This window comes from Osmerus mordax, chromosome 15 (genome assembly GCF_038355195.1).
Source record: "Osmerus mordax isolate fOsmMor3 chromosome 15, fOsmMor3.pri, whole genome shotgun sequence".
Lineage (NCBI taxonomy): Eukaryota > Metazoa > Chordata > Actinopteri > Osmeriformes > Osmeridae > Osmerus > Osmerus mordax.
The window spans coordinates 16,287,549-16,308,892 of NC_090064.1; the positions used below are offsets into that span (position 1 = coordinate 16,287,549).

Genomic DNA, 21,344 nt, shown 5'->3' on the forward strand with positions numbered 1-21,344 from the left:
GAGGTGAAGGAGGGAAGGGAGGTGAGGGAGGTGGGAGAGGGGAGGTGAGGTGAGGGAAGGGAGGTGGGAGAGGGGAGGGAGGTGGGAGAGGAGAGGTGAGGGAGGGAAGGGAGGTGAGGGAGGGGAGGTGGGACGAGGGGAGGTGAGGGACTTGAGGTGGACAAAGGTAGAATATTCAGGATGAAAACTATGGCAAGAGGAAGAGAAGAGACAAGAGAGAGAGGGAGAGGAGAGAGAGGTAACACACATTTCCCTCCGCTGAACGCAACGCTAAGCACACAAACGGTTGCCAAGCAACAGATCACAGATGAAAAAGAGACAGCGACCACTTCAGCACATGTATGAATGAGTGTGTGTGTGTGTATCAGCGTGTGTGTGTTCTACCTGGGCCGCTACCTGGGCCGCTGGGAGTGATTCCGTGACTCTGCAGAGCTCCATTCCTGAGCAGGGAGGACTTCCTGCCCCCCCGCGGGGCCCCCTCCCCCAGGCCCCCCGCCCCCGGGGCCTCCCCTGCCCGACAGGGCCGATCCGGAGGAGGGCGGAGCAGGGGAAGCGGAGGGGGGGCGGGGCCAGCGGGCCTGGGGGATGAGGCTCCGCCCCCTCCTGGGTCTTCCCATCGGCGCCGCTGTAACACGGCCCGTAGCGGTTCCTCCAGTTCCCCCTCCTCTTCTTCCCCTTCAGCCCCTCCTCCCCGCCCCCCACACCCACCGGGGGGGCAGCAGAGGAGGAGGGCAGGGGGCGCTTGTACCCTGCCAGGAGGGCGCTGGGGGCAGAGAGGGGCGTGTCTCCGGGAGGAGAGGGAGGTCTCGTAAAGCTTCCCTCCCACAGGGGCGGGGCTAGGGAGGGAAAGGAGAGAACCGAAGGAGGCTGTGGGCGGGCTTGCTGTCGGAGGCCACGCCCCCCTCCTTCACCAGGACGCGGCTGAAGGGGGGCGGGGAGAAAGTGTCCCCGGGGCGCAAGGACGAATCAGAGAAGGCCAGGAAGTCAGAGGAGGTGGTTTTGGTGCTGCTGGTCAACAGACCTGGGAGGGAGAGAGAGAGAGTGTTAGCAGCAGAGATAACTCTGGCTAGGAAGCCAACGAAAGCAGCACTCCTTGAAGAGTCAGACATCATGGCAGCCCAAGTAACAGATACCTGACACACACACACCCACCCTGAGCAGTGTGTGTGTGTGTGTGTGTGTGTGCTCTTTCCCAGGTTGTTCAGAGACTCCAGAAGACAGCCGATGCTGTCATCACCACCCCACCAACACTAGACACCGTCTTTGGTCAACATCCAACACACACACACACACACACACAACACCCCCACTGCACACTAGGGGTGGAACGGTACACAGTTCGGTAGGAGTTTGGTACAACGGAGGGAAAAGCAAACCTGGGTAATGGCGTCGGATATTTGTAGTCATTTACACATGCCAGATGCGTTATATGCGTTAGCATGTTAGATGTATTTCCACTCACATACCCCACAACCAGTGATGTGCGGTGATGTCAGTAAGAGGCTAGGCACAGAGTTATGAAAGCCAGATTACCTAATTTTTAAAATAAAATCGAGCTTGGAGAAATTCCCCAACTCCGTGATATCAGCAGACACCGAACCGTGATGCCTGTACCGTACGAATACATGTACCGTTCCACCCCTACTGCTCTCTCTATCTCTCTCGCTCTCTCAACCTCTCTCTCTCTCACCTTGATGAAACGGCCCTGTGGAGGAAGAGGAGGGGGCAGTGGAGGAGGTTGCCATGGTGACCACTGTGGAGGGGAGGGGCTTCCCCGGGGGGAGGGGCTTGCGGGCTCGCTGGCCGGCCGGATGGTTCTTCTTCTTGGCCTCGGGGACCGGGGGGGCGGGGGGGCCATCCTTGGGGCCCCCAGGGTGGGGGGCCACTTCCTGGAAGTTGGCGGTGGTGAAACGGGCGGCGGCGCTTTCGTCCAATCGCTTCTGAGATGAGGCGGGCACTGTGACCGGCCCTCCAGCACTGCTGCTAGGGGGGAAACTCTGGAGAGAGGAGAGGGAGGGGGGAGGAGGAGTGGTAAGAGGAAGACGGCAGGAGAGATGAGAGAAAGAGAGGGAGGGAGTGAGTAGAAGAAAGGGGGAGGAGGGATGAGGGAGGACAGAGCATGAGAGAGGTCAGCTCTCAGGCTGTAACTCTTTACAGTGCTTAAGTCAATGTTCTACTAGAGGTGGAAGAGGAGAGGGGAGGAGGTGGGGCAGAGGAAGAGAGAGGAGAGAGAGGGGAGGAGGTGGGGCAGAGGAAGAGAGAGGAGAGAGGGGGGAGGATTTGGGGCAGAGGAGGAGAGAGGAGGAGGTGGGGCAGAGGAAGAGAGAGGAGGAGAGAGGGAGGAGGTGGGGCAGAGGAAGAGAGAGGAGTAGGAGAGAGGGGAGGAGGTGGGGCAGAGGACGAGAGAGGAGTAGAGAGAAGGGAAGAGGTGGGGCAGAGGAGGAGAGAGGAGGAGGAGAGAGAGGGGAGGAGGTGGGAGAGGAGGTGGGGCAGAGGAGGAGAGAGGAGGAGAGAGAGGGGAGGAAGTGGGGCAGAGGAAGAGAGAGGAGTGCCCCTCACCTTGTCTGCGGAGGCGATGGAGGTGATGAGAGAGGGGCCCAGCTCCAGACTCTTCCTGTGTTTGGGTTTGTGCCTGTCCCTCTCTTTATGCTTCTGTACAGGGAGGAGGGGGGAGAGAGGGAGGGGGGGAGAAATGGGGAGATAGGGAGGGGGGAGAGGGAGGGAGGAGGGGGGAGACAGAGAGCGAGAGAGGGAGGGAGGAGAAGGGGGGGGAGGGGGGGGAGAGAGGGAGGAAGGGAGATGAGTTTGACCAAAAGACAAGATTTCTGTATCCCCTGCCAAAATAAGAGATGGAAGACGAGAAAATGTTTGAAAGACTGAAACCACTGAAAGATGAAATGCTTAGGATGAAGAGAGAGCAAGAGAGAGAGGAGAGACAGTCCTCATCCATCTCAAACAGTCTCTCGCTAAACTGGCACACCCAGACACCAGAGTAGCACAGAGCATGACATCAGGAATTCAGAGTGTGTGTGTGAGGGTGAAAAGGTGTTGAACAGGTGTGTGTCTGTCTGTCTGTGTGTGTCTGTCTTGATCCAATCTGGTCCCTTGGAGAACACAGCTTAATTTGCACCCTGGCTCCTGCACCTTCTCACCATGAGGGGCGTCAGGACACAGACAAATTTACACCTCTCTCTCTCTCTCACCTCAGGGTGAAGCTGTGAAAATATGCAGCGCTCCTGAGAGCATGACACTCAAACCCCCCCCCCCCCCCAGCAACTACAACATCCCAGTCGCCAATCAGGAGACGCAGGCTAAGTCAAGCTTCCTGTCTCAGCTGCTCCACACCACCAGGGAGGGTGTGTGTGGACAGCAGGATCGATTCTTGGGGATTCCCTTGTTGTTTTTCATTAACATTCCTTAGTGAAGGTGTTGATGGACAGTGGCTAGGCTGAGAGGGTCGGGTAACACATACACACACACACACACGGAGGACCCCAAAGAGAACACTCCTGAACTTGTTCAGGTGAAAACCTTCTGTCCAACCAGTTGCCACAACAACCACTTTCTTTTACACAAATATAAGTAAAAGAAACCTCTCTCTTTTACACACTGTTAAAAACTGAAAATATGACATCTGGCTGGTGAATAAGCCCCTTCGCTGCACTGGAGACTTTAGGAGAGGAGAAGGGGGGAAAAGAGGAGGGTGAGAGGGGAGAGGAGGAGGAGAGGAGAGGAGGAGGAGAGGGAGAGGGGGAGGGAGAGGAGAGGAGGAGAGGAAAGGGAGAGGAGAGGGAGAGGGGGAGGAGGAGGAGAGGGACAGGGAGGAGAGGAGGAGAGGAGGAGGAGAGGGAGAGGGGAGGGAGAGGAGAGGAAAGGGAGAGGGGGAGGAGAGGGTGAGGGGAGAGGGGGAGGGACAGGGACAGGGAGAGGAGGAGGAGAGGGTGAGGGAGAGGAAAGGGAGAGGAGGAGTGGGAGAGGAGAGGGAGAGGAGGAGGAGAGGGAGAGGAGGAAAGGAGGAGGAGAGGGAGAGAGAGGAGGAGAGGGAGAGACTACGCCTTAGACTAAAGCCCGCTTCCCAGGTCAGGGGACATGGGGAGCAAAAACGAAGGAAAGAGAGAGAGGAGGGGGGAGGAGAGGGAAAATAATCCTCCCTATCCCGGCAGGAACTCCCCTGGGCAGCATCCTGCAGGCTCTCTGACCAGGAAAGGGTGTGTGTAGGCTAGTTCTAAGCGGCTGGTTGGTGTTTTCATCCCGTTGCTGTTTGGCTGCAGGGTTGAGCATTAGCTAGGTATCCATCTAGGCTTCTTAACCTCTCTCTCTCTCTCTCTCACACACACACACACACACACACATCTGAGTCTTCTGACCTCTGACTCTGGAATGCAGAGGGGAGGGAGTGTGTGTGTGTGTGTGTGGAGGGGGGATGGGCTTGTTGGGTAATGCAAATCAGGCAGCACTAACAAAAGGCAAGACAGAGAAGGAAACCTTGGCATACTACACACACACACACACACCTACACATGCACGCACACACACACACCAGGAGAAGGTTTAGGTTTACTGACAGAGGACTGATTAACATACCAAAAATGTACCAAAAATAAATCACATGTAGCGTGTAAACAACAACATACTGAGAGAAGGAAAAGGAAAGAAAACATGTTTATAATAATTTAAATGTTTAAAAATAAACTACATTTGGAATGTGTAGAGGATTTAGAACTAGCACAATATCCAATCAGAGCACACGAACGTCATCCAATGATGGAGGTGGAATCAGTGGGAAGACCAATTGGGTGATGGCTGGTAGCTGAGATGTGGCTCTTCTGCACGGTGCCTGGTAGCTGAGATGTGGCTCTTCTGCACGGTGCCTGGTAGCTGAGATGTGGCTCTTCTGCACTGTGCCTGGTAGCTGAGATGTGGCTCTTCTGCACGGTGCCTGGTAGCTGAGATGTGTCTCTTCTGCACGGTGCCTGGTAGCTGAGATGTGGCTCTTCTGCACGGTGCCTGGTAGCTGAGATGTGGCTCTTCTGCACTGTGCCTGGTAGCTGAGATGTGGCTCTTCTGCACTGTGCCTGGTAGCTGAGATGTGGCTCTTCCTGCACGGTGCCTGGTAGCTGAGATGTGGCTCTTCTGCACTGTGCCTGGTAGCTGAGATGTGGCTCTTCTGCACGGTGCCTGGTAGCTGAGATGTGGCTCTTCTGCACGGTGCCTGGTAGCTGAGATGTGGCTCTTCTGCACGGTGCCTGGTAGCTGAGATGTGGCTCTTCTGCACGGTGCCTGGTAGCTGAGATGTGGCTCTTCTGCACTGTGCCTGGTAGCTGAGATGTGGCTCTTCTGCACGGTGCCTGGTAGCTGAGATGTGGCTCTTCTGCACTGTGTCTGGGAAATACAGAGTCTTCCTGGAGTCTGACCAGGATGTCTGCATGTGCGCATGTACTGTGGGTGTGTGTGCGCATGTGTGAATGTACTGTATATGTGTGTGTGTGTGTGTGTAAATTTCTGTGCTCTTAAGTGCGCGTGTGTGAGAGAATTCGTGTGTGTGAGAATACGTGTGTGTGTGTGTGTGGTTGTGGCGGCTGGTTGACACACAGAGGGATGGTTGCAGGTATGTGTGAAGGTCTTTGTTTGTTTTGGCCTCATAAGCTACTTTACAGGTAACATGCATTCAAGCTAAGCAGAGACAGCTCCACAAACTAACTGGACAAAGAAATAGGCTGGTGAGCTGATCAACAAAAACAAGTAAATGAAATATTGGTATCCGATTCCCAGATTTCCCTTTCTCTTCCTCCCCCCTCCTCCTCTCTCCCTCCTTCTCTCTCTCTCTTTCTCTCTCCCTCCATCTCTCCCTCCCTCCCTCTCTCCCTCCTTCTCCTCCCCCTCTCCTTCCCTCCCTCTCTCCCTCCTTCTCCTCCCCCTCTCCTGAGTGTTTGTTGCTTTTAGTCAGTAAACAGATCCAGTATCAGGGCTGCTTCCTGCAGCGCACAGGCGACCGTTACCATGGGGACGCCGCTGCGGCGAGGAGGAGGGAGAGCGGCGACTAGATGCATTTACTACAACCACCTGCCCCGACCCCCCCCCCAACAACCAGGTGAGGAGAGCCCCCTTTAGCGCTGGTCTGGGATCAGGCTGCTGTAGGCCCCAGGTGCCTAAACCTTTAGTTGGACTACAGGTACAGCTGACCCAGGAGAGACCAGACTACCAGGAGAGACCAGAATACCAGGAGAGACCAGACTACCAGAAGACACACACACGCACGATATCACCCAACACATAAGGTCCACCTCACTCAAGGCATCTTGCTACCCCCCCCCCCCCCCCCCCACCCCCCCCCCCCCCCTCTCTCTCTCTGTAACAGCCTGGCACTTCAAGACAAGAACACTCTGGTTCAAACTTAGGACACCAAAGGAACCTCTACTAACGTACTAACCCCCCCCTCCTCCCAGCCCCAGACAGGAAGTCTCTCTGCCCTCGTCCGGTTCAGTGCTCCAGTGTCAGTGTTGAGCTCCAGGGCCCTAGGGGCCCCTCCCTGGCCGCTGTAACCCGAACCCCTGCACCCCGCCTGGGCTTAGCACACAGGCAGCAGGGGGGCGGCGGGGCAGGGGCCAGCGTGCCGGACAGAGGCTCTGCTGATTGCCAAAGAGATTAGAGATCAGAGGGGAGGAGGGGGTGACGGCAGGGGGGAGGGGGGTGGTGACAGGGGGAGAGGGAGGGAGGAGAGAAAGAAAGAGAGACAGAAAGGGGGGAAGTGAGGTGGAGGAGAGGGGGGGATGGAGAGCAGGAAGATTGTGTGATGGCTCTTTTTTCAGCTGTAAGGATCAAGTCATTCAGGAGATAAAAGGTAAAGGTGTTCCCCTGTGTGACGGGGGAGGGGGAGAGAGAGAGGGGAGGAAGAAGAGAGATACAGAAGGAATGACAGAGGGGAAGAGGAACAGAGCAAGAGGGTGACAGAGAGAGGGAGGGAGAGAGCTAAAGAAAGAGAAACCATCTGTTTTCTGATGTAATCCCAGTCTCACCTTGGACACACACACACACATAAACTGAGCCAGAAGATGCAGATCTCATGTGGAACATCAGACACTCGCCACAGCAACATTCAATGACATCATCAATGTTCATATCAGACCGCTAATCCTAACACCAGTTGAGTTGCATTCTCAGACCCACACAAGAGGCCCAGGGTCAGGGTTCAGCGGTCAACCCAGGGTTCAGAGGTCAAACCCAGGGTTCAGAGGTTAGAGAGGGCGTTGTCTACCATCATTCAGACACTTTTAAGTGTATACATGTTTGTATGAATACCGTAGCCATGTTTGTGATCTAAACAGTGGGTAGGACTGTTGTGTGGTGTGTGTGTGTGACGCACCAGTTTGCTGTAGTGGTATTTGCAGTATCCACAGTACTTCACATTGTCTGCATCCGATCCTTGCTCCTCACACAGCAACCCAGCAAACTGGGCACTGCAGGAGAGAGAGAGACAGAGAGAGAGACAGAGAGAGAGACAGAGAGAGAGACAGAAAGAGAGACAGAAAGAGAGAGACATAGACAGAGACAAAGAGAGAGACGGAGAGAGAGAGACAGAGAGAGAGACAGAGAGACAGAGAGAGAGGGAGACAGAGAGAGACAGCTTAGTTTACCGACAGTGCTGTCTGCGGCCAGTCTTCTCAACATAACCTACTAATAAAGTTGCGAGGGTTTGACTGGGTCTCACCATGTGACGTGGAATGCCTGTCGGCAGCCATGTTTATTACAGGTCATACAGGCGCCTGAAGCCGCTTTACTTTCTCTGCCCTGGTCTTCACAGATGTAGCACGTCTACACACACACACACACACACACACACACACAAAGAATAAAAGAGACATCAAAACAAACAGGCCAAGAGCATGTGGTGTGTGTGTGTGTGTGTGTGTGTGTGTGTGTGTGGTGTGTGTAGATACCTTGTTGTAGCGTTCGTGGGGGACAGACTGTAGCACAATGGGTTCCATAGTGGACACGTTGGCAAACTCCACCTCCGGAATATAGAGAGCACACACCACATGGGCCCAGCCTAAACACACACACACACACTTTAAAATCAGAGTACACACACCACAAAAGGTTTAATATTTGATACTGCAGATGAGTGCATACACAACCACGCTCACACAAGCATGTGGGTGGAGGAGGAGTGAGGGAGGATAGGGGAGGGAGGGAGGAGGGTTAGAGGAGGAGTGAGGGAGGAGAGATTGGAGAGAGGGAGGGAAAGAGGAGGGTTGGAGTTTGAGGTGAATGAGAGGTCAGATGGTGATGGAAGCTTCTTCACGTTGGGGTGTCTGTTATTCTCATCGCAGGAACAAAAACAGGCTTAAACTTACAGTTGACCCTCTGACCTGTCTTTGACCCTGCAGGGGGGCAGGGGGGGGGGGGGAACCAGGGGAGGGGGTGAAAGGGGGATGTTGTTGTTTTGAAGTCCCTCCAAGAATTTGGCAGGGGCCAATAAAACAGGGCTATAAAACCAGGGTTGATTCCACAAGGGCTACACACACACAAACACACACCTCCTTGGTGTTCGATACATTATACAACCCCACATAAATGCTACAGGCGAGAACAAGCAGGGTGTCGATAAAAACATGAGCACATAACTCAGGCAGGGCCTGTACATGATATAATCTCTCTCTCTCACACACTCACTACAGCTGTTGCTACTGTGTGGCCCTTATACACATGTATCTGTTTGTTCTATCTTGGTTAGAGATGGGAAGTAACAAAGTACAAATACTTAAAAGATTTTTCTGGTATTAATACTATTTATTTTTCTGACAACTTTTAACTTTCACTACTTAAATGTTTTACACAAATATCTGTACTTTCTACTTCTTACATTTTCAAGCCAGGCTCATTACTTCAGTTTTAATCTGTATGTGATGGCATGATGTGTTCTCTCCTTTCACTGTTTGTGCAAGAAAGGTTGAGCTAAAAAAAAAAAAAAAAAATTACTAGACTTCTTTTTGTGTCTATGTTTTTTTGGAAAGGTTGAAAAAATAAGAAAAAAGTTTCCAAAGACACCGAGACACGTGTGCGGAATAGAGTTTAGATTATTATTTTTGGAGGGAGGGGGGGGGGAGGGAGGGAGAATGAGGGAGGGAGAGAGACAGAAGGAGGGAGGTAGAGTGCGTCTCTCACACACACACAGCTGTGTGTGTCCCTCTCTCACACACACACACACACACACAGCATGTTTACAGTCTCCACTGTGACCTCCAGATGAACCTAAAGGATCCCCTTCACATCCACACGACCCAGCCTCACACAGAGCCCTGGCTCCAACACACACACACACGAGCTCTAGAGGAGAGGATGAGCAGTAAACAAACACACACATACACAGAAGCTCACAGCGGTATTCCAAAACCACCCAATAACTAAGAATCACCACACATTCAACCAGTGTGTGTATACATGCATGTGTGTGTGTATGTATGTATACATGTGTGTGTTTATGCGTGTGGGTGTGTTTATGTTTACGTGTGTATGTATGTATACGTGTGTGTGTCAGATACAGGAAGTCTTCTTACCGCCGTTGTCTGTCCTCTTCAGGGCGCCATCTTTATGGGGACACAGCTCACACCTCTAGAGAGACCAGCAGAGAGAGATCAGCTAGGCTTGTATCTCTACGGAGAGAGATCAGCTAGGCTTGTATCTCTATTGAGAGTGATCAGCTAGGCTTGTATCTCTACGGAGAGATCAGCTAGGCTTGTATCTCTATTGAGAGAGATCAGCTAGACTTGTATCTCTATTGAGAGTGATCAGCTAGGCTTGTATCTCTATTGAGAGATCAGCTAGGCTTGTATCTCTACGGAGAGAGATCAGCTAGGCTTGTATCTCTATTGAGAGAGATCAGCTAGGCTTGTATCTCTATTGAGAGAGATCAGCTAGACTTGTATCTCTACGGAAAGAGATCAACCATCTTGTAAACAGTACAGCTACAGTGTGCGTGTGTATTGGAGGGAATTACTATCTTGGCCATAAGCCACTCCCCCAACTGTCTTCACTATCACTCTGTTAGGGCTGCTTCCCTTTCTACTCAGTGTGTGTGTGTGTGTGTGTGTGTCAGTGTGTGTGAGAGTTGTTTTTATATTTCCTGCCCATCACACACATCACAAAGGGCTTTTTTGAAGGATGCAGGCTTTCACGAGACCATACGCAAGTGCACGTGACACTTATTGAGGGACTTGTTGCACTTGTTGGTTAGTTGTAACTGATTTCACTTCTTGTACTCGCTGTGAATTATATTATTGTTGCTTGCTTTCCTATAGGTACACTCTTGCACTTTTGAGGTTCATGTTGTTTAATTGTAACTTGTTTAACTACATGCTCTTATGTTTCTTCCCATTGGCACTTATTTGCTTTTCACAATGTATGCTTCATGTTTTGGCTACCCGCAATGTTTTTGGGGCTATCTCGTTGTTAATGATAATTGACCTATGCACTTTTTGTAAAGCTCTCTCTTGGAAGTCGCTTCTGGATAAAAGTGTCTGCTAAATGAATAAATGTAAATGCACGACAGTACGTTAGTGCACGAGGCCATTGCATGGTTTACAACTTCACAAGTCAGTTTACAGAGCAGAGATGTGACTGAAGACCCTGTAGGCAGGTAGGTGATCTACACAGCAGGTAGCACAGGTGAGTAAAGGGCAGTAGGAAACCTCAGCAGTGTGGAGTTACAACAGCAGAGTTAGGTAGAGCACTTTCTGCAGATCGAGAGGCGGCAAGTTCAAACCCCCGCCTGACACACGAGTACATTGTAATGCTTTGTTGATGTTTGGGTGGTCAGAGTCCAGGTTAACTCACCACTCGTGCAGCTCTCTCTTGAGACTCACACTTCCTGCAGAACCAGGGCCCTGTGGGCACCTGCACGATGCCGTAGCAAGCTGGGGGGGGGAGGGGGGGGACAGAACAGGGGTCGGTCACACACACCACTTATTACACTCACACACTAAGTAGCTGTTACACTAATAAACACTTTGGAGCACACATAACCCAAACTTGCGCACGTATGTCAACCTCAAACATACACAAGCTACTTAAGCAGAGGAAGCTGCTTCTACAACGTGCTCAGATCACCTGATCTCTCTACTTCATCCACCAACAGCCCAAATACACGGGAGAGTTATTCAATACGGTTTATAAACTACAGTTCATATGATACAGATGACAGTTGGGGGGGGGGGGGGGGGCTTTGTGTAACTGACAGATAACCCTGCTACTGTACTACAAATCTTGGTACTGTACAAATCTTCTTGCCACCTCCTCGAATAAGTGGCTGTTCTTGCTACATAAACAAGATCGACAGTGACACAATAACAGTACACGTTCCCTGAAGAAATGTTGCAGCAGCAGGATAAAGCGGTAACTATACCACGTGGTACTGTTGACAGAAAACTAGTTTGCATGTTTAGGTGGAGGTTAGCTACTTTGCTAGCTACTACAGTATATAGTGCTGACGTCTAATTGCTAATTACAATTCGACGCTAAAGTTCAACGTAACGTAGTCTACACAAACCATCTGGCGACTGGTGTTTATTTCCTAATTTAACTGCTAGAGCTAGCTACTGCTGCTAGCCACTGCTGGCTAGGTGACAAGAAATGGTACATTCTCCATATAAATACCTAACATAGGTTACAACGCATCAGTCATATACAAAATGTGTTACACATCCACATAGCCGCTAGCTCACAGACGCAACGGAGAATTGTTGGCTGGAACGTCATGGACTCGAGCCTGGTCTCTCCTCTCTAACAGACTTTACAACAAATACACTGAACCTTTCTGGTTCAGACAGACGGCGTGAGTATGCAGCTAGCTAGCTGACCTGGGCCCTGGCATAAATGTGACTGCAACTGAAATGACCCAGGTTCGCTAGGTTGTAGTAATGTTGCTTATATATGTTCAGCCATTAACTAGCAAGCTAACCAGCAAGCTAGCTGACGTCAACGTAAAAGCTACAGTAACCTAGATAGTTAGCCTAGTAGTGGTGCTAGCCCGTAAGTGACAAGGCTAACATAGCTATCGGGGTTAGCATTAGCTATCATAGCCCGTTGAGGAACACCAAAGGGGCAATATGAAACTAGCTAGGTATCTAGGATATATGTTGTAATCTTAGGGTGCATACCTTGGTGAACAGCGACATTGCAACCATGACCATCGCAGTAGACGAGTGGGTTCTCTGCCCAGCCTCTCTCGTCTGAGCATACACAGCAACCTCCAATCATCTCCTTCATATTATTCACCAAGATATCGTCGTCCGCTGCCAGACACCGCTCGCCGGAGACCATCTACGGAGAAAGCGAACATGCAACTGCACTGAAGATGGCCCAAAACCTAAGTAGAATATTCGAATCTTTCCCCCGCGACACCGCTTTAAGTCCCTGTTGGGCGAAGGATCATGTTTTAGTCGTGTTTACATTCCTCCTCGGTAGCGTTTTTTTTTCTCAGCACAATGTCCACTTCATGGCGCGATCCAGAAGAGGCGACCTCGTCGTCGGAAAGCGGAAGTGCGTAGCACGTAAGGTTCCTGTGTACGTGCCTGACAGCGCTGCAGCGACAGGTTGTGATTGGTTCGTGAAAAGAGTTGGGCCATTTTGGTTCCACATGGCGATGCTTTGTAAACTTTGTAGCACTTTGAGGTTCCGAATCATAACAAGGAACTTTGTAACAAATCGTTGATGTGAGTATTTTCAGAATAATGGCGTGCAACACGGAACACCAACGCACAGTGAGAGATAAAATAATAGCCTGAAGTTCAAGACTAATATGATATTGATACAGTGGTATTAAATATAGGCTACATTTAATTGTTTGTAGAACAATATAGAAGAAATATATACCTGTGTGTAGTGAGCGCGCGCACTAGCGTGTATATGTGAAAGTGTGTGGAGCGAGGTCAGAAAGTGACACCACAACAGAAGGAAACATAGATAGCTTATAAATATTACTATTATAACTGGACCTGCGCATGGCATTGGGTTTCTCCCAAACTGGACCCACTGAAGAAAGTCAGTCTATTTTGATCTGCGATTCAGAACAACACGAAACATCAAACGTACTATAGGCTTATAATTTCCCTATACGCAAAATAGTTTTAATTTGCCAATGTGTTGTAGTGTAATATCATAAGGATGCTACTGCACGTTCATGGTTACTGTTGAACAGCAGCAGCGTGCATCGCCGATTCCTCTGAGCGCGCCTGCAAGCTCTTGGTTTCCAGAGAAACGTAATGACTTGCCAATAATGCGTGAGAGCACACGAGCGTCCTCCGTGTAATATGGTGAGCGAGAGGTCCCTGGGAGTGCCTGGCCATTGTTTGCTTTAATTTCAAATTGCTCAAACGCTCCAGTCGACGCTCTACAAAAAGAGGGGGAAAGGGAAAGGGAGCACAAAAAAGAAAAGGGAAAAAAAAGTGAATTGTGTGGCAGGGGAGAACCTATTAGAGCACGAGAGAACAAAGGCGAGCAAAGGCGGGGCAGCTGTTGAAGGGGCCGTAGCTACTGAAACACTGAAATAGCAAATGATTTTTTACAACTTGCACTTGATTAAGTCTAAGTTTACCCGTAGCCTACATGTGCGGTCGGTTGTTGGAGACAAGACAGTCTAGTGTGGGGGTGGTGGGGGGCCAAATGACATTAGTGCTGCCTCCCATCATTATCGTTTAGTGCCATTTTACGGGATTTCATAAGGAAAGCTCAAATCGTGTTCACAGGCCTACAGTGTGTCTGCAGTGGGAGAAAGAGTTGTGTTGGGTTATTTTAGACATGCACAAATCTATAGCCAAACAACGTGGCATTACAACCGTCACGTACAGGCTACACCTAAACAGATTTACGAAAGAAGCACCGTCCAAACTCAAGTGTAAAAAAACATTTATAATATCGAACAGTGATTTTCTTGCAAGACTAAAAGCCTAGTCAAAGTGCAAAAGGGTGAAATGGTTTGGTGGTCTTTGGTTGCCTTGCTTTAATTATCAGTGATAACCTGTTATTATCTTTATTATTTATCTTTGTCGAATTCATACAAAAATATGGAACCTCAATGGTTTAACTTTTCAGAAGTTAGAGGCTGCATTTTCAAAAACACAATTCCAGAGTAGGCTAGGTTAAAGTCTAAGCTGAAGAACCGCAGTAAAGTATCTAAGGATTTAGGTTGATGTATAATTCAACATCTCAACTGTGTAAAGGATAGGCTATCAGCCTATTCGTGATAGCGTATTGTTCAGCCTTTATCTAACATAAGAAATACGAACAACGTCTTTTTGGAGGCTATTCTTCATGTTACGTCATCTCCGGTCTGTCACAGTGCCATTCTTACACAAACAAAAAAAACTTGTGTAGCCTATGACAAATGGCGGAGCAGTTCGAAAAAGCATGAAAAACAGGCCTGTAGATGGGGTTTTCTAAAAGTGTGGACGGTGCGGACCTTCACACTGTCTGATCATACAGCTACAACCCAATTTGGCTGCACATTGACTTGTTATTTGTGTAAACACAGTGTCAACAATATATAGGGCCTAGCTAATAAATGGCTTTTCCCGCTAACTCCAGTTTAACACTTCTCCTCCAAGCCAACATTGACATCAATATGTTCTTGTATATCTGTCACATATCTGTCACAGCCTGGCGGCATCCATAGCCTGTACTTCATTCTATCAACTGCTGTTGGTTCTAACAATACAGGAAACGTATAATTACACAGTGTGTAATTACTGATTAGCGCGGTGTGGGAAAGAGAGATAGATAGAAAGAAAGAAAGAGAGAAAAATATAGCCTACCTATAGCATGTTAATATAATAAACTTTATGGGTACATGCCGTGTTTAACAGATGCCAGTCGTTTCAATCAGAATCAGCTTGTCGTTTACCAACAAGGGTGGGGGTGAGGGTTCGTAATTAAAAATGTTCTCTCCGATTCATAATGACCGTTTCATTTCTGATGTTTTAGAGTTTTTTTTTGCTCGTCATGTGCGAAGAAGTAATGTACGTTTTACAGACCAATTCATCTACTGTCTGGGTTATCATTAGAAGATTAGCTGTGCTTCACCAAACCTCATCATTTCCTAAATCATGGTGACACGACCACACTAAACATAAACATAGTGGACCGTGCCATACTATTAACTTCATGTGTGTGTGGTGTGTGTGTTTGGGAGTGCACGTGCGTGCACGTGGCCTGTTTTGAGGTCGAACGCTGAGCTTCATAAAAATGTATTTAATTAGCCTAAGCTATAGAAAATACAAGAAATATGTAAAAACCACAAGACAAATTTACTATAATTTTGTGGATGGGATTCAAATAATATTTTATAGCCCTACTATATTATCTCGTTATCCATGCAGCTGACTGTAAATAACTACTAGGCTATTATAATGAATGTAATAGCCATATATGATTATTCCGTTACACATCAGACGTGTTTTGATCAACATATGTTTCATTGATACAAGGTTGTGGGGAGGCCACTACATAAAAGTGAATTACTAATTAACAATGTAACAACAAAATGTAATTGGATGCTGTCGTCTATCGCTCACGCCATTTTCGTGTAACTTACGTAATATTTGGCTTGTGGATGTAGAACATAATATGCGCGTGAAAACAATAAACGAGAGAGCGGTTCTCTACCTGTTGGTTTGCTGTTCTCACTTGGTGAAACGCCTTTCTCTGCTCCACGCGGGTAAGCTATGGGGGCACAGACTCATTACCACGGGGTGAAAGGTGACCAGAAACCCCATACCCCCCCCCCCCCCCCAACTCCCACATACACGCGCGCACGCACACACAAATCTCACTCTCCTCAGGTCGGATTGCTGGTAAAATCACATTCTTACCTAAAAGACCGGTGGTGGGCTAGTTCTGTTAAGGTATGGCAGTGAGGTTGTGTCATTAAAAGTCTCTTCTACAAGAGAACGAGCATGTCCCAATAAAACTCAATGCCATAGAAATGATCGGTTTGAAAAAAGAGATGTTTTGGTTAAAAGACAAATGTAAGTCGACAATAGACGGCTGTTGTGAGGGTTAAAGTACTATTTGAATAAAGTTTAGGCTCTGGCAAGCGCAGCACCTCCCTAAGTAATTGAGAAATCCTCCAAAACACAAGTGTTAGTATTAAATTATTAATCCATTGTTGACGGATATCCGTTTTGCGGTTCGGTTTCCACACGTGGGGAAAACAAGAATGTTTTGACTTTTAAATTGAAGATTAGGTTTGTTTACAGTCCGTTAAAGCATGCTATCGGGTTATTTGACCCATAAGAATAGGATTTGAAGAAATTGATTATGATCAGCGGCCATTAACATGAAATGGGCTGTAGCTACTATTTACACCGAGAAAATATTTTATCCTAAATGGCTTACCACAGGAAAAACCTTCCAACAACAAAAGTAGCCTTCAAGCACACTGGAAGAAAGAGGAACACTTGTCCAATTGTTCTGCTATTGTTTTGCGGGAGAACACTGATGTGTTTAAGAATGTGCGTGTGTGTTTGCGAGTGTGTGTGTGTGTGTGAGAGAGTAAGAGAGAGGGAGGCGAGAAAGAGTGTGTGTGTGAGACTGAGGGAGGGGAGAGAAAGAGTGTGTGTGGGTGTGTGTGTGTGTGTGTCTCTTACCTCAACCTCGCGTTTTTTCTGTCCATCACTTTTCGCACAGTTATCTTCGCCATAAATCCAACAATCTGGCCGCGAAAGTTAACGTGCGCTTTGGGAAATAAAACGATTTTCAGGTTACGGTGTTTCCCATTGCTTACGACTAACATACTCTAAGCACGCGCTAGTCCCCGCTATGGGGACCCTGCGGGACACCCTTAGCCTCATGCAGAATTCCCTGTGTAGAAAGCGAGAGAAGAGACAAGGTTTTCACAGTAGACTTTAGGTGGATCAACAAACCCGCGTGGCTTCAACTTTGCCTCAACATAAACTTTTTTATTTGACAGAAATATTGGATATAGTTCTATTCCATTATGTTAAAGTAATAAAAGCGAATTGAACAATTCCCAACTTTTGTAGTTAGCTAAGCTAGGCCTTTTGTATTAATTTTGTGTTCAGCTTTAGGCCTGTATTAGTTGGTAAAAATATACATTTCGTGAGTTAAGGCTATGATACTGTGTGTGTGTGTGTGTGTATTGCGTGCGTGTAAAAAAACAAAACAAAGTTTCCCAAATACATCTTTAAATCATCTTCAATTTCAGGGTTGACTACAAAACTTGATCAAACAAACATATAAATCATCTTGTGTGGTCATATATTGGCATAATGGCATTGCCTGAAAATCATCTCATTGCAGGGTTGATTATAGATTCAACTATTGGGCAAGGGGATTGTGGTATATAGCTATTGTTGTACAGTGAGCGTGTGCTTTGGGCCCATTCCTCTTTATTTATACATTTCTAGACTGGGCACACACACAGGAAACATGCAGAGCACGCTTCCAAACCCATTATACTGGTGAGCGTGAGTAGACTGATGGTCAAAGCTACAACCCGCCTGCCTTGGTTACTGGAACGACAGGCGGCGTAACGGGTCAGACCACAGGCTCCAGACCTGAAGGGGCTCCCCCAGACCCCCTCTGCCCAGGCCAGGATGCTGCAGCCGGGCAGGGAGAGACCCAGGCTGATCCCCTAGCATGCCCCAGGCTGGAGGAGGGGCTGCCCTCTCCTCCTCTCTCCTCTCCCCTCCCGTTCTCTGTCCTACCAGGAGAAGATATTCACGTTGGTTGCTTCTCATGGTCCCTGTAGTCGACTCACTCAGACCGGACGGCCTATTAGCTCAGGACTGAACAGGTCAAAGTTGCTGTCCTCCACAGGGATGCCGTTCATTCCTTACACATGAAGTGTGTTAAGAGGGATTGTTGTCTCCTGTATATATTGACAAATAGGCTTAGGAATAGGATTTCCAGTGTGGGCAAATGCCTTAAGTTGCTTGCTTTTACTGGACTTGCAAACATGCAAAAGTTAGTGAGCCCTGGGTCAGTGAGGTGCAGGTCTGCTGCCTGCCTGGTGAACAGCCAGCAGACACTGGTGAGGATGGGCCCAGGCTGGGGTCCCACCCTGCAGGAGAGGGCCAGACACACAGGGAGGCTGGTGAGCAGCAGGCTGGAGGAGAGGGCCAGACACACAGGGAGGCTGGTGAGCAGGGGGCTGGAGGAGAGGGCCAGGGAGGCTGGTGAGCAGGGGGCTGGAGGAGAGGGCCAGACAGGGAGGCTGGTGAGCAGGGGGCTGGAGGAGAGGGCCAGGGAGGCTGGTGAGCAGGGGGCTGGAGGAGAGGGCCAGACACACAGGGAGGCTGGTGAGCAGGGGGCTGGAGGAGAGGGCCAGGGAGGCTGGTGAGCAGGGGGCTGGAGGAGAGGGCCAGACACACAGAGAGGCTGGTGAGCAGGGGGCTGGAGGAGAGGGCCAGACACACAGAGAGGCTGGTGAGCAGGGGGCTGGAGGAAAGACAGGAGGGTCGTTTGCAGTGTCTTGTGAGTTTGCCTAAGAATTGTTTAAATAAAAATGCATAAAGCATAGTGGTCTTTTGTTCTTCCACGTTCAACGTTCATGAGAGAAATATTCATACAGTGTGTAACAATACAGACAATGTAATCATTTACAACAATAAATAAATCATTACCAAGATCATAATATATATGGTTGATAATGTAAATTAGATAACCTAGGCTATGTACTATTAGGCTAAATTATAATTTACGTATAAACGGTTATACAATTATTGTTTATTTGTATTATATTAAATTACCAACGTAATTGTTACAATTAGTAACGACTTGTATTATTATTACCGCTGGTTTAGATTTTAATAAAGGCTATTCTATAGAGATGTATATACAATAGGCGTATATATACATCGTATAGCCTACTAATTATATTTATATATATGGAGTGAGATCTGTATGTTTTATTACTTGTAGTTTTAACAAAACCTATGACGTTGCAGTATCTGAACCCATGAATGCACTGAAAGATGCACGAGTGTACTCCAACAAGTGTGTGCTAACAGCACGTGCTTTAATGTCATTATGGAAGACTTAAGAGTCCATCCAGGATGCCTATTTTAAAATCCTTCTCCCTCCCCCCGCCAATCCCATTTGAGGCTTGGCCAGACAAGCCTATAGGGAAGGCAATTTATAAACAAAGTATTGTATGAGCTTAATGTCTACTGGGTATGGAGAGGGCACCTATATGGCCGCCATTTGGACCGCTCGTCTATCGACAATGCCTCACTCCCACCGGGCCCCTACTCACAGACATACACACACACACACAGAGAGAGAGACGCACAATAACGTGTTGGAAAATTGTAAAGCATTCATCGTAACCTGGCGGTGATTCGCAATATTTCATATTTAACCACACGACCACGATGCTTTCTCTTACTCGTCATCTTAGTTCTGGTGTCGTACCAGGCTAGACTCTTCTTAAATCCACACGAGCACAAGCAAAATGCGAAAATCATGGGTGACATCGAACGATGCTACTGGCTAAATAACCCACTAGAACCATCCGATATCTTAACATTCAAGACACAACCAACAATTAAAAATGCATTAGGCCTACTGGCTATTTTATATTTTAAGAGAGGGTGTTGAGTGATAATATTAGGCAGCGTGACATTTCTCCTGTCAGTCCCTGTCTCCCTTCCTCCTTTAGATCCTCTTATGCATAAGCTACAGTCCATGGAGGATTGTGTGTGTGTGCACGCGCGCGCGACTGAATGTGTGTGTGTGTATGTGCGCGAGCGCGTTCATACAGACTTCTTTTCTGTATTGACTAGGGTATGCAGTCTAGGCCTACAGTAATTTAGGCCAATGGTCCCTCACAAAAAACCGCAACTACATCCAACTCCAATTCTATCCAACAAAGCACAAACAAGTGCGCACACATACAAACACAAGCTCCAAGCGTGGTTACGTAAGCAGGCTATACACTGCTTTAAGTGTTATGACGCTGTAAGCTAATAATTCTTATGAAGTTTACGGCAGAAGGCCTGGGAATAGCTACCATGACTGCTCACTTTCACAGCACGTGAAAGCACGAGCTTTTCCCTGTCTATTCACCCGTCACGTTGTGTATGTTTTGACATCGTAAAATACACGGACACCGGGACCCGTAGACTAAAGCTTCCATATTCTGTTGACAACGATTGGGCCATGGTGATAGAATTTATAGGACTTATCTAACGCTAATGTTACATGCTTATTAACGTTCATGGATAGCTATACACTCGGCACATTGACTCCTATAAGAAGCTCCCACAAACGCATTAGCAAAAATTCCTTTTCCCTTCGGTCGTCCACTTAGTATAGCCCACCACATACACACAAACACACACACATAGATACACACTCACACAACCAAACACGCAATGTTTTGCCTATGCTTTCATCGCTCCAGAAATTATAACAATGTAGACTAAATCAATGGACAGGCTTATTACATGAATTAATAAATAAAAAATAGCTGTGTTTATGCAAATAATTTATTTGGGCTAGCCGAGGCTACATGAACACCGAAAAATTTCGGGAGACGCAAAAACAAAAAAATAAAAACAACTCCAAAATAATACGTGCTTTTTATTCAAGAATTCTTGGAAACAACGGTGCTTTTTCTTTAACATGCAGACAGTAGGCTACATTTTGGGGACATGTTCACCAATATTCACTCTTGGTCCGGTTAACAAAGCTTATAGGCTATAGATTAAAATGTCTAAGCCTATCCCACACCCCAAGTCATGGAACTATTTTTTCTTAAATCCCATACCAATACTGAAATATGAACATGTCAATTCGGTATTATTTACTTAAACAACGGAGGTGGAGGGTACAATAGTAAGCGATGGTAATAAGGGGGGTGGGGGTGGTCAGTGGGTGGAATATCCATTTTTATTGCATCACCTGTCAGCGTCGTCCAATCGGCTTCCACCGCGAGGGCATTAATTGATGAAGGTGTCCCCGGGTTCGTGTACCACCCCTCTGTCATTTTATTTGTGGTTAACCCAGCAGCCAGAATAGCAGCTGCATTTAGTCTCTTATTCTCTCTCTCCCTCCCTCTCTCTCTCTCTTGCTCGCTCCTGCTCTCTCTACCCCTCTCTCTTCTCTTTTTTTATCCCTCTCGCTGTGGAAGTGGCGTACACCTTCCCCTCGCCCTGCTCTCGGCCAGAGGGGAGTGGAGCCGGCAGAGGCAGGTAGGGGAGAGCAAACAGACAGCAGCCGGCCTGGTGGACACATCAGGCGCTTGTCTCTACCATGCTGGGTCCGGACCACACTCAAGGCACGGAAAGGCTTATGCAAGCCATTCAACACCAACTCCATTTAACTCT

The 21,344-nt window shown here is 48.2% G+C and overlaps 1 protein-coding gene across 1 annotated transcript; it reads right to left on the bottom strand.

The window, feature by feature from the left end:
• Positions 1 to 571: 571 nt before the first annotated feature.
• Positions 572 to 12,466, bottom strand: mllt10 (MLLT10 histone lysine methyltransferase DOT1L cofactor). Its single transcript, XM_067252081.1, has 9 exons — positions 12,156 to 12,466; positions 10,834 to 10,913; positions 9,558 to 9,612; positions 7,938 to 8,047; positions 7,709 to 7,812; positions 7,364 to 7,457; positions 2,560 to 2,652; positions 1,691 to 1,997; positions 572 to 1,021 (listed from the first exon to the last, which is right to left on the bottom strand). Exons 1-9 carry the CDS (start codon positions 12,316 to 12,318, stop codon positions 837 to 839), a joined length of 1,191 nt encoding a protein of 396 aa, XP_067108182.1. The 5' UTR covers positions 12,319 to 12,466; the 3' UTR covers positions 572 to 836.
• Positions 12,467 to 21,344: the final 8,878 nt, after the last annotated feature.